The sequence below is a fragment of the Hermetia illucens genome, chromosome 3 (genome assembly GCF_905115235.1).
Source record: "Hermetia illucens chromosome 3, iHerIll2.2.curated.20191125, whole genome shotgun sequence".
In the NCBI taxonomy this organism is placed as follows: Eukaryota; Metazoa; Arthropoda; class Insecta; order Diptera; family Stratiomyidae; genus Hermetia; species Hermetia illucens.
The window spans coordinates 82,617,911-82,634,799 of record NC_051851.1 but is presented as its reverse complement, the minus strand read 5'-3'; the positions used below and the strand labels follow the sequence as shown (position 1 = coordinate 82,634,799).

Here is a 16,889-nt window from a genome sequence, read left to right as displayed (position 1 = left end):
GCGTCCAGCTTCCGTTATTCCGATTTGTTTTTATTACAACTTTGTTTTTTACATAGCTACAAGAAAACATATAAACTCATATCTAACACTTGGAATAATTTTTTCGTTTTGGAAATATACAAAAATGCTTGAGCATGAATTTTCTGGGACCCGACTGCAACTGTAATGATAATATTGCCCACTTATTTCATATAATATTTACTGGGTTTTTTTTTGTTGGTATACGGTGGTGGAATACTCTTAGGAAGACATGTCCGCTAAAGATCAGGCTTCCGAACGTCGAAGCTAAAGTGGTCATTCCTGTTTCAGGCCAACAGGAGAACCATTTAGGCATTACTTCATAGGATGAGTTTGCGCTTCGCTACTTTCATCCTTGTGAAGTTCGTTCCGTTTTTTTACGGTTGTGGAGGATATCAAATTCTCTCCCTCCCGAATCTTGGTCAGCGAAATATCACATACTTTAGACATTTACTACTAGAGAGTCCTTTCTGTGGTATAATTTTCCACCCACCTCGCCAAATATTCGGGAGTACCTATGTCACCCAACACTTCTTTAATTCGTTTCCAATTGAAGGAATTTAATGCAATTTTGACATCTAATACCAACATGATCGTACTGTAGCTCCTCAGCTACTCGAAGGTGATTGAGCTAGGCCACCGTTTGCTTATTCCGTTTTGGTGGTAAGGAAACAGAGTGGCAACAACCTATTTTAGGACGTGGAGGCAAGGCAACTGATGTGATCTTCGCTGCCATATCATTACCACCCTGTAGGTCCCTCTCAAGGGTTTACATTGGCACAACTGCTTGAAGCGTGGAAAAAGGTGTGGAAGCCGTGGAGTTCTATCACTTGATTTTAAAAGTCATTTGTTCGCTATAGCATTTACGTCATGCATGAAATAAGGAGTTTTCTAGCAACAATGACAACAGTAGGAGTTCTTATTAAATTTGAAATTAAACTGATCTGCACTCATGTAATAAGGATAATGAGAAGAATGCGGATGCCGCTATCAAGCAGACATATTTTCTGCAATGTTCTGGAAGTGGTTTAACTTTAATCTTCAGGTAGACTGTTGTATTCCTGTAATTCTTCTTGGTTCTCTTTTATGGAAGACCTGTGATATAGGGTACAACTACTTCATGTGACTGCTTCTTAGTAACCTGGGGACCTTCTGATGTTACAGAGTAAGAATTTTCCTTCTACATCAACGTAAACAGAAGCGTCTATCCTCGGAGAAAGCCAGTGCCATTTTAATTATTTATAGTGACTGGCAACTCGTGAAGAATAATTTTGCATATACGAATAAGTTCCATTGTTCAGACAGAGTCAAAATCCTTTTCTAGAGCAAGGGCTTTTATGCGCTTATTTTTGACGTGAAGTCTGGAACTTATTCTGTTGTGAGAGCAATAGAGAGTATGCTTTGTGACGTGTTTATAGTGGAACTCAATTGACAACTTCCTTGAGCTCACAAGATCGGACTGTATCTATAGTCCATAGTTTCCCAGACATTTTTCTCAGATTAAATAGAAAAGAATTTTGGTCTAAAGTTGAAAAGTTTTTTCAATTTTCCTTTGGTATTAATGAACTCAACCAACAACATCAAACCGCACTGATCAAACGAAAATAATAAAGGTAGGAGACTACAACTTTGAACTTGGTAACTTCTCCTATCTAGGATCGCAAATCACAATCGATAACAGCTACGGCGACGAAATTTGCGCACGGTTGTTGGCTGCCAGCAGAGCCTCTTTCAGCTTACTAAAATTGTTTCGTTCGAAACGTATCATCATAAATTCGAAGCTTTTACTGTACAAGGCAACGATCTTGCCAGTCCTTATGTATTTCTCGGAGACCCAGGTTCTTAGCAAGAAAAATTGGAAACTTTTGGCCGCGTTCAAGAGAAGAATCATTCGAAGAATTTTTGGCCTACATAACGACGAAATCTGTGAGAGATACCATGGCCGTCAGGTTTTAGATGAAATCCGGCTCAATGGGTTACGGTGGGCAGAGTACTTAATCCATATGGATGAGGATGATCTAGCCGGAAAAGTCTACAAGGGTAATATGTATGGTAGAAAAAGAAGAGGAGGCAGACTCTGTCTGAGATGGAGCGATGAAACTAGGATGCTAGATAGTTTTTATAGATATCGAATTGGTGGACCTCGACGCAAAACCGGGATGTCTGGGGTTCCTTATTAAAGCAGGCCTAGACCGGATATCGGTTGTTGCGCCGTTGATGGTGACGATGATGATGTATGAATTCAATTATGTCTTCTGAATGTGCACACTAAGAGAGGCGCTAACATCGGCCTCGGAAGGTATCACCATCTAATGGGGACTTGTCTTTGTTTGCTTATTGTGTTTCCTAGGGCAGGGTTGGAGAGCCAAGATTAATCTTTCGATTGCATCTGGGATAACATGAAGAAATATAGCCAAGAAAACCATCTAAGCCACCAGCGCTTACCTACCTCGTCCCTACCCGAAAGGTGCTGAAATTGCTCCTCTTGTGTATAATCTTCTTGCCACCACTGTTCCCCAAGAGCGACAGCGAGGTAAACGGAAATATCGCCCAACTCCTTGCCGACCCTTCTTTCCTTATTCCTCAACCCACACAAAATCCCTTCACCCACGCACTCGTCGGCCCAAGTCAGCGAGAAAATATATTCCACATTCACTTTCTCAGTCCAGACTCCGTCAGAGCGGCGATCGCCGCCTTCTAGAACAAAAAATCGGTTGGACTTGACAAAATCCCCTCAATCGTCCTCAAGAAATACGCACCTAGCATTGCTCCCGTTATGTACTCCATCATCAACCACTGCCTCATCAACACCCACTTCACAACAGATTGGAAGGGTGCTCGAATTGTTGCTATCCCAAAAAAGAACCAAAAGCCTCTAAATCTCGATAGCTACAGATCTATCTCCATCCTTTCATCCTCCGCCAAGATATTCGAACGGAGCACTGTGACTCCAATCATTCACTCCTACAATTCCAATTCACCAACCGACCCAAAGACTTCGTTGAGCATGCACTCCTTGTGCTCAAATCGGACGTCCTCCTGGGCCTCAACTGGAACGCGCCGACTATAGCCTGTCTCCTTGACATAAAGAAGGTTTTCGACTCCGTATGGCAATACGGACTCGCATACAAGCTTTCCGAAGTCCTCCATTTTCATTCGCACCACTACAAGCTAATCCTTAGCTTTCTTGTCGAGCGGAAATCGCAAGTCCAACTTCATGAGCACCTTTCTTCCCCATATTCTAGTCCGCCTGGCATCCCTCCGCTACCCTCTTCTCGCTGTTCTCCGCAGACCTACCCAAACCAACTCCACACCCAAATCCAATCCGAATTCTTCAATACGCAGATGACCTCATCCTCTACACCTCCACCAGAAATATCCCAGCCAGTGAAACCCGCCTGATTTGTTATTTGATGATGAGCTCTACCGGTATTTTCCCCCTGGAAACTATCCCTGAACCCGCAAAAGTGCGAGACCATCGTATTCTGCGGTAACGCTAAGATGATACCGAAAATGACGAGCGACATATCAACCCTATTCCTGAAGATCCACAATGACACAATCCCAACCGAAAAGGAAGTCATCTACCTTGGGGTGTCAATGAATTCCTGCCTATCCCACCTCCCACATATCACGAAGGCATTAAGCCGTGCAACTAGTGGCTTCAAATCGCTTTACCCAATCCCAAAAAATACAGCAGCCCAACGCCACAGAAATTCAAGCTGTATTGCAACAAGCAACTTATCCGCCCCCTCCTCATTCTCAAATTCCTCGGCAACTGCCTATCCTATCCAAATCCACTTATCTCCCAGGCCATGCAGATCGAGATCGTCGAAGAGAATCTTCTACGAACTCATCTGTTCCCTTAAATACTCCTATCTCTCCAGACCCGAAACCTCCTTTTCGGCCCCGACGGTAGAGTAATCTTCTACAACGGCATCTACCACTCATCCCAATCCCAACCCATCCTCAGCGTCACCCGTAGCTTCATTTCCCAGACCCCTCCCGCATGCTCCCCATCCCAATCCACATCCTAGCTCCTTCCTCCCCCCCCAATTGGTGATAAATTAGTTTAAGCCATAGTTCGTACCTTAGATTAAGCTAAGCTGTTAAGGTAGTACATACATTTTTTTTGAGAAATATAGCTCCAAAAAAAACGCGTTTAAAGTTTTGGGTACCCTAGCATCGGACAAAGAGGACTTCTTCAGAATAAAGTCTGAATATTCCTAAATGGTATTGAAACCTACTGAGTAGACCGAAAAAGCGTAACTGATTTTTATCTCAGTATTGAGCTTTCAGCGTGCAGCACCCATAGTAAAATTCTGTCAAAAACTACCCGACATACATCAGTCACTAAATTTCAATAATAAAAGTATGTGACTGACAAGAAAAATATCAAAAAGTGAAAAATCTTCGATGTGATTTCTTTCATGACCGTTCCGAGTCGAAGAAGACTAGAACCGAACCGGAGCCTGCACAATTTCTATTTTTTAGCCATTTTAATTTTACTCACAATCATTGGACTCGATCATAGTGGCGCTAATTTATATTCAAATTTCAATAATGGTCTCGACTTTATATCAAATTTCGCGGAAAATAAAGTGAAAGAGGAAACATCTTTAGCTATGGATGAAATTTATGAGAGAAGTGGAAATCTATTGGAAAACCAATTCATAAAAGTTTCCGATGGAGCAGACTCTGAGAAAATACAAAAAGCAGAGGAATTTACAAAATTGATGGAAGTTTTAGCGCCGTATTATAGTCTACCGGAAAACTACGACCGTGGAAAGCGTGACAGAGAAGACATTCAAACCGATATCGCAGACAACTTACAAAGAGGTCGAATGGGGCGAAACATAGCTGAAAAAACTTTTCAAAATCGCAACTCCTTTTTACCAGAGAGCAGCAACTTTGGATTTAGAGAAGACAAATGGCCTGTGAACACTGGTCTGCCGGGAGATTCAGGAAAACAGTCAATCAGTGTGGTGGGGCAACATAAAGCTGTCAATAGGAGAATCAGATGTCCTGTTCGAAATATGGCGAAGAGAAGCAAAGATTTGAGGAGATTACGAAAACGATTTGACTTGCCCTTGCCAGTTTTAGATCCCAGGCCTGTAATGAATAGTGCTCCATCTTTATATCCTAGCATTATGGCAAAGACAGCCGATCTAACGGCTCTGGCTGGTACCCCTAAACTTGATGTAGCTGCGGGTAATCTGCCTAAACTAGATGCGGCCGCTCCTAATGCACCTGCGAATATAAACGTAAATGGGCTGAACACAGTACCGAACATAGTAGGCACGGTCGGAGCAACAGATGCATCTTTCCCATCTTTAAACCAAATAAAAGATTTGCAAAATTTATTGCTTCAAGCTTCACCGCGGCATGCACCGGATTATAATCCAGGTATTTTCCCCAGTGATTGTTTATATTGGTTACTTCTTTGCTTTTTATGGGTTTATTGAAGACAAAATCTTACTGAAATCAGTTTAATGGCTGTTGGCCAGTCTGCTATCAGAAATGGTTATATCGATAGACACGAAATTTGGTGGTAGGATTGGAACCGTAAATGCATTGAGTCGTTTTAGATTGAATTTTGGGTCCTTAGGCAAGGGGAAGGAAGAGGAGGGTTGGGAAGAGGGCACCTTAATTAAGGAGCGGTTCTCACAAACTACTCCGCGGAAAAATCTAAAAAAATGGTAATTATGAGACCTTATAATATTCTCTATATTGAAATCGGTTTAAATGAAATACTGGTATATTACAGTACATATCCGAGGTGTCACTAAGCACTAAGCCGGTAAACGAGGAAATCCGTCAAAAATCCCCGCAACATTCAGCATGTGTCAAAAAGGTGTACTTCGGTATGGTTTGAACCAGATTGGAGGGAGGTTCCGGACATCTAGGGAAGCCATGACAAATTTAGGCGCAATACCTGCAGTAGAAAATATTATGAAAACTACAACCACTATTTGGGATGTCAAATTTCTTTGATATCCCGATCACCCGATCCTGTGACTCCTAGTCCACTTTTTTTTAAAGGTATTCTCGTTAAATGTAGCTATTATGAGTGATAGTAACATCAATAATCTACGTGGAAGGACTCATCTTTTCGACAAATAAAGATCGACAAATGGTCGCCAGTGTTTACCGTACAATCTGCCTTACAAACAACCACATGTAAAAGTTTTGTCTGCTCTTTGTTGTAAAAATAAGCGCATAGTGGGTCAACTTGGTGATGATGTTGTGCCGCAACGTCAACTACAATGCTGACATCGGAGGCAGCGTTGTAGTTGAGAGGTTTACTCGTTCCACAGCAGAATTTGAGTGATGGATTCAGAATAGTAATCTATATCCGCCTTTGAACGTTTTCCAGATCGGTCTTCGTTCACGCCAATATTCCGAATGTATATGCCAGTGAAGGGATAGGGAGCATATTCAGCGTGCTTATATTATTCTTCTTCCTACCTCGAAAGATGAATTTGTGAATGTTTCCCTTTTAGGGGCAACGTTGGTAACCCAAGGGTGTAGGGCGAAAATTCCTCCGGCCTACTAATGGCCTGTTATGTGTTAGGTGTCAACCGATGGTTTATTTCAGTGAACATTATGTACCGGAAATTTTGCATCGGATACAGACCAGGGCCCTTCCAATTCTTGCAGCTGTTTATGGTTCGTTGAAACTTCCACTCCAGTACTATCTGGCTTCCATAAGATATTGAATACGTCTGTAGTGCTCTGGAACAAACCCACAGAAATGTTCTGCTTTAGTGTGTCGGTAAATGGTCTAAACTTTTTTTTCACCCGTCTGTTGGCATTACCAATGTTGATTTGAGTTAGTTTAGCAAAGCTCTTCCTTAATCAGTTGTGCCGCCGCTCCAAATGAATTTTGGTGTATTTCTTTGGTCACCCAGCAAAAAAACTCGCAAACGAATTTTCTGAGCGTGCAGCCTGAATGCCGCAAATGCACCACAATACACAAATGATTCTAGTGGCAATAATGACATATCAGCACACAATCGAGACGCAATTTCATCATCGATTTGAGATAGAGATCTCAGAGTTGCTGGAGACGCGTACAGCCTGGGAATTCCTGGTCTATTCAAAGGATCCATTTCAGAAAATTCTGTACACGTTCTTTGGAATTCGTCCCGAACTTCAGTGGAGACTCCAGCCTGACGGTGAAGAAGAATGCCTCGACAAGTACTGACACCGTTGCCAGCAGTTTCGCCTAATGTTGACGATACCGCCTCAGTTTCCTATTGAATCTTGGTCATCAGTTTTTCGACAAATTTATAGTAGTTCAAGGTTATTTTACTGCTCCCTGAATCATCTTAACTACTTGTCAAAATCATATTAAAGTGAATAGTCTGGTTTACAACAAGAGGGCTCAATTGGTGCTTTTGGCAACTGGACTAGTTTCCAATATCATATGTATGTATATTCCACGCTGATATCGGTTCAAATAAAGTTAATACTAGTGTATTATTATGTTTTGGAAGTTTGGGATGACAAAAACCCAATACGATAAGTGTTCTCTCACAAGATGCAAATGATGGGAAAATCACGTTAGAAATGTGCTCTAGCAAAGTTTAATGATTAAGCAGTGTCGAAGTTATATATATTAATGAAATAAAGTAACGTATAACGGTACAGGGCTCACCGATTGCATATGATGCGTCTTAGAAGCGTTGACCCTCGTTTGCTAAGATGTTGATGGGGAGCATGTCTGCTATCACACATCCTGCTTCGTCTGATGTTGTACGGTAAGCGCGCGACGTTCGTAATGTATTCAATCAATATGCGGCTGCGATTCTCCTTTTATTTGCTTCTATTATAGCTTTAGACCAGACTAAAGCTGCATAAAGCAAGATGGATCTGACAAATCTCGAGGTAAGGAGTTGACGATTTTACCTAGGAACACCTACATTTGGGAACATTCTTGCCAACAATGTAGCAACCCCGGAAGTCTTGGTTGCTAAATTCTCAAGATGGGTCTTGAATTTCAGGCTTTGATCAATCATGACTCCCAGATATTTGAGCGTTGGATGTGAATGTATTATGTGTTCGCCAATTATGATCTTTATCGACGTTTGATTCCTTCGTTGGTGATTAAAGCTACTTCTATTTTATGCGTTGCCAGCGTTAGATCAGCGTCTTCTAGCCAACCTTATTTAAAAAATTGCCCGGTTAGTGAGGACCCCGATCTTCTTAATATGGTGTGTCACGAGAGTCACTCCCATGTCGTCTGCGAAACCAATGATTGTCAATCCTTTGGGCAGTTGTAACTTTAAAATTTCATTATACATTGTTATCCACCGGAGAGTATCTTCCATCCACCGTTGTAGAACTCGGCAGGTTGTTTTGCATGTCTTAGGCCTATCGTCCGAATCGTAGCATAACTGTCTCTCCCGGAGGAATTCTATGATTATGCGGATACCTAGTCCGCAGCCCAATTTGGCTGAACCTGCAATTATTTTGCACATTTTGCACTATTGAAGGCATTCTTCACTCGAGGGTAACTATCGAGCAAGATTTATTGGCCTCTACTGCTTCCTCAGCTCCTTCGTCACCGCACTGACAGTAGACCTTGCCTTTCAGAAATCGAACTGCCTATCTAAGGGCCACTCCCTTTTCCAGGGAATGGTGAAAGCCTATTGTAGGTGAATTGTTCGGAAAGTTTGCGGACGCGAGTTTTACTTCTAGAGATAGCTGCTTGCAGTTCTTTCCTCGCCTTATTATATGGGTTGTGCAGTTCTTCAGACTCAGGTTGGTTCCAGCCATGTTGACTGTGTCTCCTGGCTTTAAGGCAAACTTTGCGAAGTTCATCGATTTCGATATTCCACCTGAAATTGGCATTCGTTTCTTGAGTACAGTGTGGCGTGGCATGGAAGCGTCACATACTTTTTGTATCCTTTTAAGAACCTGCGTCATCTTCTTATTGGCGTTTCCCATCGGCATTGCTTCCTGTATTTCCCTGAACATTTCCTTGTCAATTTTTTTAGATAAGAAAATCGCTATTGCAGTTTTCTTGGTACGTTTTGCGCCTGTCCTACGCTCAATCTGGTAGTGATAGCCTGATGGTCGCTGCGCATATATTCCTTGCCATTGGAAGTCCTTAGATAATGTGCCGCTAACAAACGTGAGGTCTATCACCGATCCCGTATCTTGTCTCAGAAAAGTATTGACGCCACCAGCATTTGCTAGAACGACATTCATAGTTGAAAATACTTCGAGAAATATGTGGCCTCTTGTATTTGTTTCGCGACTACCCCAATCTTGTCTCCGTATAGCTGAGTGGTCAGGGCACGAGGCTATCGTACGGAAGATCGCGGTTCAAATCTCACTGGTGGCAGTGGAATTTGTATCGTGATTTGACGTCGGATACCAGTCGATTCAGCTGGGCTGCCTGACAATGGTTTAAATTCAGCTGTAGGAATTTGCAAAAAGCTGAAATCACGTTCTTGAACGCCGGACATTTGTAACTGCCTGTGATATGGTCGATGTTACTCTCCTGTGTTTCTCTGCATAGCAGGCATTTAGGATTTGCATTGTGCTCTTTGGCAATATGCCTTTCGTCTCCGCATCCTCGACACAACTTAGACTTTTCGCACTTGCTTGTACAGTTTCTTGAAAAGAGTCCAAATTTCAGGCATTTGAAACATCTCTTTGGCGATATCTGCTCTTGCAGTCCACATCTGACCCAGCCAACGCGGTTTTAACCAACAGCAATAGCTTTTTTCGCTGCTTCGAAGGCTATTGTGGTCCAAAGTGATCATTTCTCTAATGGACCCATTCTCAGAAACTACTCAACCGAAAAATCTGAAAAAAATCAAGAGGCTGCGACTAGTATGATACCTAAGCTCCAAAGTACCCTTCATCTCGGTATCTGTTCAAATAAAGTTAATAATAGTATATTACAATATTTTTTAGTAATTGGCTGCAGAACCTCCCTTAAGATCCTAGCATCACGAAATTTTTCAGCAATGTAGGCTGAAATATACAATAAGTCAAAGTTGTTGCTTCTTTGCAAATTCAAGACTTTGAATGTTAGTATCATCCGAAAATAGATATTCTCACATAATGTATGGATATATTACGTGCTAGGTACTAATAGGACAAATGCACACTGAAATGTTGTTATGCAGGAAATACACAAATCCTTTCATACCTGAAGCATCTATAATAGCTTCCAGTTTCCTGATTTGTTTAAATCTTTTCTTAGTGATTTTTAGATAATCCTTAATCCAAGTTTGATGGAAACCCGTTTTTTTTCCCATTTTTCTAGGATCCTTTTTCTATTTGGGACTGAGGTTACCTCATCTAAATTGGATTCGCTTTTTTTTCTCGTGGGTTTGCTCTCGGTGGAGCTGATATGTATTGAAGTCATTCAAGTTATTAAGCCATGGTTATTTCGGTCGGCTACGGGTATGATTGTCAACAAACCCGGCTTGCTTCTTGGTAATTTGAACAATTTTCCAAATATGGTTGTGAAGAAAGCGTTCAAAAACCGCATTTGATAACAACGGAATAGGATGGTAATTAGATTATTCTGCTGAATAAGCTTTCGTTTTTCAAGCTTTCTTGTCACTCAAATGGTATTCTACCCTCCTCAATAACTGGATTTTTCCAGTTTCGTTCCATTTTTTTCATTGCCTTTTATGGTGGATGCAGAAATATTTTTTCAGCCTGTCTGTCGTGGCTCGTCCGTCAGTGTTGACGAACACTAGAACTGTGCGCTCGCCTTTCAGATGTTCCCAATTTTCGAGACCAAGGAATGGATACCAAATTCACAAGATGGTCTTCATCGTTTTCTGATTAGAAAAGGTGCTCCTAAATGATCCTCATTTTAGATGCATGCTCATGCATGCTTAGACCTTTTCACTGATCCAATTCTATAGACTTATTCAAACCAGAAAGGTGGTTCTAGAACTTTGCCGATTTTGCTGCTAATAAAGTAGCGTAGTTTTACCTATATGTGATGAAAACCAGTTGTAAAATTATGCTGTGGTCAGTATGGGGTCACTAAGTTTCCCTCCCACTCTTTCTCTCAATTGAATTGAATTTGTGTGTTGTTGTACTTATTTTCAAAAAGTCTCGTCCACGTATGGTGTAGTGCATTCATTAAAATCGATTCATGGTCTGTCTGCCTATCAGTCAGTCTACCTTTTTTTGTCGCTGGAAGGTGGAAAGCTTGAAAATCTACCGTTGGCTCTTGCCGGACCGTTATATGGGACTCTTACCCACTAAAACCATCTCCTTCTCCTGCCACTCTCCCCGCGGGACTTCCACACGGTATTACGTCGCGGGGCTGGATCAGAATTTATTCTCCACTCGTGTTTGCGCTTGTGGTCCTCAACCGTTCCTTCTTCCGGCTGATTTCCTTCTGTTTAAGATTCCTATGAATAGTTGCGATCACCTTTTCGACTGCTGGTTCCTTGTATTTCAACGTATGTTTCGTCATGTTTTTGAGAGTGAAGTGCTCCCAAATTGTAGCTTCTTATAAGACCCTTTTAATCGTGAACCTCGGACATTGAAATAAGGCGAGTTCTGTGGCATCTGCAATATTCGGGCATTTTAGGGAACCTACTTCGTCTTGGGGTCGCTCGAAACATTTTCGAGTATCCCATATGATTTCGCGCTACTATCGGCCTTTCTCTGACTCTTTCCAACTCTGATGTCACTCGGTGATAGTTTCATTTCATGCGAACTGCCGGCGACAGGTAGAAAGTTTTCCTGTGAAGTACGCTCGATCATAAAGGGGCTGTCCTTCTCTCGTTAGAATATCAATTGGGACCATCACTGCAATCTCCGCAAACCGCTTCATTGGATTTTGTCCAATTAGCGACAAGTGTTTGAAGTGTAGTTGAGCGATAGGCAGCTCCCATTTTTCGTCTATTTACTGTCTTTTTCAGTGCATCCGCCCGCACTGAGGCTGCATATAGTAGGATCGATGACTCGGCCTTGGACGAGCTATATTCGGCAGCATATTTTCTGCATCCAAACATTTATGTTTGGAATCAAGCTCGAGGTCCCTATGTAGTTGCTACAATATTGAGGTCATCACTGTAAAAACTCTGCGAGTATATTATTGCCATGCCAAACTCTTCGATAGGGCTCTCTTTATGTGGATCTTCATTGGCTAAATAATACTAAATGCCTTAACTTATTTCTTGTCGTAGTTTTCATAAGGCAGAAAGGATTATACCCCAAAACTTTGTCCGACCAGGACGGATGCCACTACCGCATCGCATCGCACTGTGGGCAAATGCAGTATCTTGAAGGATATTAGAACATGTTATTGGAGATGTTATTAGAGATGAAGAATGATATGATAACATGTTAATCGAACTGTAGATAATACACTATTCAACTAGCGGTTAGACTTTATACTGAGGAATATATAACTTCTCGGATTGCTACCTAATATATTCATATACTCCTTGATTGCCGCACATCTAAAAGGATGCACCATTTCCAAAGATTTTGCTCAAAGGAACAGCTTCTGTCTTCGAAAGGGAGACCTATCGCTTTCGGAATTGTGCTATCTAGAGAATCTTTTCCATATCCCTAGCGTCATCTGCATCCTTTGTATTAATCAGATTTGAGCGTCTACCACCTTGTGATTGGCACCGCATTATTTGAGTAAAGAGCTTCCCATAAAGTCAGATGAGTTTCAACTGATTGGCAGTGCCCGCAGAATCAGATTGACCATATTGGGGTCAACAGCACATTCAAAAGTAGTTTTCTTGATGTTCCTAAGAAGATAGGTGCTGACATCAGTCTCGAAAGGGGTCATTATCTAATGGTCGCTTGGTTCACATGGTTGGAAAACTGCGGTCCCCAAACTCAATACTAACCGCTTAAATAATTTGGCTATCGCTCGCAGTGCGAGAGGTATCCTGCTGGTCGAATAACAGATTTCTTGAATAGTTCGCCTGAGAATGTTGATAGACATTGGGCCGCCATTAAAAATGCTCTTTTTCCCGGGCTACCATTTCGGAACAGTGAGTGGTGCTCAGATCTCTGCTATTATCACAACGATCTATGGTGGCGCAAAATATCATGTTCTGCACCAAAGCAAAATCTTAAAGGAATTCGAAATCCAAAGCAGTGTCCACCAGGGTTGGATCTGGTCACCGACGTTATTTTTACTTGTCATCGATGACATTCTTCATGCTGCCTTGTCCGAGGGACGTGGGGAGCTTCAATGGACCATAACATCTTCCTTTGATCACCTCGCCCACGCTGATGACATCAACAGGTGTCAAACACGCATGCTTGATATACTAAAAGCCTTTTTGACGCCAAATAAGGACATTCCAGGACATTACTTATTTTTTTGTCTCATTTATAAAAACTCATGTTGAACGTTACCAATTACTTCGAAGGACTTATAGTAACCGTGCTCTATTGCAACTTACGTGTGGGTTTCGAGGTTTCAAAAATAGTGATTTCGAGGACCGCGGAAAACCGGAAAAAGTACGAAGTGCTCAAACATAAGAACAACTCGCAGAGCGTAAGTCTACAAGCTGTTTTCAAGCGCAAACAAAAGATGGAGAAGATTCAATAAGGAAAGAACATGAGTTGAACAGGAGATAAATGGGGAAATGAAAAAGCACCTGTGAAGTTTTACTTGAACGATACAAAAGAATATAGCTTTTCCGTCGAATTGTTATCCGGGATTCACATGTTCGCCAAACTTCAACAAGCCATCGGAAATTCAAACGTGCGGATAGGGTGCTTAGATTGGGTTGTGTAGGCTTGCAACGTTTGTCACTGATCCGACCGGTTTTTCAGACAAATCAAGGCGAATTTGCTTGCCTGCTCAGAAAATATTACCGCAATGCGAACGTGTGGATGGCGACGTTTGGCAAGCGAAATGTTTGTGGAGGTTTGAAGTTTGCGGCAAGCGGAAAACATGTGGAGCCGGCATTACTTTTGGTGAGAAGTGGATTCTTATTGAGGATTCCAGGCGAAAAAAGCCATGGGTAGACCCACACCCCCTTTCCATGTATTTGGTGGAACCTGAAGGCGGTGGCCTCTTGTGACCTGTTAAATCTCGGCGCGATGGTTAATAATAGCCAATATCAATAACAGTTGGACGATTTGAACCGTTCTCTTCTTGAAATACTAAAGCAAAACCGGTTTGTGGGAAGTTCTACTTCACGCCATTTATTATTGATCAGACTTGGCTGCTTTCGATTATTACTTATTTACAACGTTGGGATTCGCCCTCACCGAGTAATGTTTTGATTCGTCGAAAGGTGTGAAAAATAGCTTGGTGAATGGTTCGTGGCGAAGGGGGATACTTTTTACTGTCGTGATATCTTCAAATTCCTTGAAAAATGGAGAAAATAAAACTAGCAATGGAACACACTTTCAATAAACTGTGTTTTCATATATTTCCGAATATATTTTTTCTAGCAAAAATCCGCATTCCATAGTTATGCATCTGGTTCTCCCTCACTGAGTCACGGACTTTGACCAAATGGGTCTGGAGGCGAGTAAAGGCAAACTGAATATAAATATCAAGAAAAGTAAGTCTCTCAGTCTGACGAGTCATCCTACTCTTTCTATCTGCATCAATGGGCGGAACATCGATTAATGGCTTAACTTGATGTCTTTCGATACGTTAATAAGGAAGCACTCGATCTTCCCTCACCAGTTTTATTTAAAATCTGAAAATGCAGTTATCTTAACACCAAGAAGTTGAGACAGTTCTGTATTAATAGATAGACCGTCAATGTTGTCCGCGGCGTATTACCGGGATTCTTTGCCATGATAAAAGTTCAAACTAAGAACTTCCTTGGTGCACAGGCCGTTCGTGAATGTGTTGACAAGGCGAAAGTGGCAGTGGATAGGTTACAATTGAGGACAATTACCGCACTTTTAAATTCTACCAAAACTTTGTGTCAGTAAATATACGTTGACGAATCGCAAGACTTGTGATTAGAACAAAAGTGGAAATCTGAAAAATCGTTCACATAAAGAACATTTTCACGGCACGGTAGCGCCGTTCTAAGGAAATACTTAAAAGGCTGATTGTGACTACCTTAGTTTTCTATAGATAAATTTAAATTTAAATTTAGTATCATTTTCTCCACATCCTCCTTTATAAACATGTATATAAGCGGCACTCAATGTCAATTTATTTGGTACGGTTTGATCTAAGTTTATTCTCGCAATTGAAAGTGCTTTTACCTTATGACACCATCATATACGCTTGTTGGTTCGGTTCGGTTATTTGACCTACTTCCTTGATTTATGAACCTTTTTAATTGCAGCTACGGATTCCGGATCGTTATCACAAAATTGTGATCAAAATTCTGTATCTACGAATGTGTCAGAAGTTCTTGAACGTGTCCTTACCGAATTGGAAGCTATTCGAGAAGCGAAAGTGGGCAATTTGACAGCAGATGGTATGATACGTTAGGCCAATAAATTGTTCTTTACAACTTGCAGTTTATCCAGGAACTCCCTGCGATGTTGCTGGCTTCTGGAACTCTGAGATTGCTGGAGTACGTTTCGATATAAGCTTACAGAATCCCAATGCAAACTGTTCAACTGATATCAAAGTTGCAGTTCGGAAGAAACGTAAAAAACGAAAAGATAGTTTGATGGATACTACATGGACCTGCACGGGAAGTACCATTAAGCCTAAAGGTGGACCATTTTCTTTAGTAGCGCAAAAGAAGGGAAGCAATGTGTTAGCAACTTTTACAGGTTCACTTCACTCTGTTTAATCTCAACAGACGTCAAAGTGTAATTAACACAGTTCTTTAATGGTAGGATTTTGTGCAAAGTGTGGCGGATGTGATATCATCTTTGGATCCTGGACTTTTGTCTATCCGTGCAAAAATTGCACAGAAATATCGCTAGCAATTGAAACCAAAAGAGATATTTTTCGGCGTGACATGGATGAGGAAAAGAAAGCCAAGGAAAAGCTTGAGCCAAAGGAGAAGAAACCTTCTTGTTTACGTGAAGATATTAATGGAGACAAACAAAGGAACGATGATGCCATGGAGAATATTTATCAAGATGATTTTAATGCTGATTCATTTTATTAACACTCCTAAGTAGATGGTTTATTTTGTAGCCTATCTTTATTTCATAATGTTTTAATCTGTTTTTAATACTGAAATATAAAAAAGAGAAACAAATGAGTTTATTTGGCCAAGCTCATCTCATGTTAATATTTTTTTTTTTTTTTTGTTTTAATCTCTCACCATGCCTGCCGATAAAACCGATTTCAGATCAAGGAAGCTTTTCAGTTCCGATCTGGCTGTATACTGGATGGTACATAAGGACTAAAGAAGAAGAAGAAGGCACTATAATTGCAAGTATTCCAATTTTATTCATTTTTGCTTGTATTAGAACTATAGTGAAAGGGGCCCGATTGGAATTGTATAAAAACGCAGAATGTCTTCTAGAAAGTAAAGTAAGTTGCCAATAGTCGCTATTAGTAGGTAGATAGTAGATTTTATTATAATCAGTTCGATACGAGTTAAGCAAAAGCCTTGCAATTGCATCTAGATCAGGCTTTTGATAAAGCCAAATGGCGCAACCGATCACGACGAGTCGACCCCGCCTGTGAACGAGACAACTTGTGAAGAAAAAGAAGAGGCAACCGAAATTAGGAAATTCTAGCAAGCTGGGAGATTACCTCTTTAAAATAAGATGGTGACTTCCAAGCGTTTTCGCAGAGACATTTTTCATCATAGCGGCTGGACCTACAATTCAAACAAAGATCCATTAGGCAGTATTAAGATTTTTTTTTAAATGTTCTTTGCAAAGATTATCTATTTTTGAAATAAAAAATTTAAAAACGCTAAAAAATTGTTTGAAATTTTTTTGTAAGAACTGAACTATGC

At 41.1% G+C, this 16,889-nt stretch overlaps 1 protein-coding gene across 1 annotated transcript; it reads left to right on the top strand.

Moving 5' to 3' along the window:
• The first annotated feature begins 4,353 nt into the window (after positions 1 to 4,353).
• Positions 4,354 to 16,111, top strand: LOC119651864. The gene is made up of 4 exons (XM_038055671.1): positions 4,354 to 5,424; positions 15,303 to 15,437; positions 15,490 to 15,741; positions 15,808 to 16,111. Exons 1-4 carry the CDS (start codon positions 4,449 to 4,451, stop codon positions 16,083 to 16,085), a joined length of 1,641 nt encoding a protein of 546 aa, XP_037911599.1. The 5' UTR covers positions 4,354 to 4,448; the 3' UTR covers positions 16,086 to 16,111.
• Positions 16,112 to 16,889: the final 778 nt, after the last annotated feature.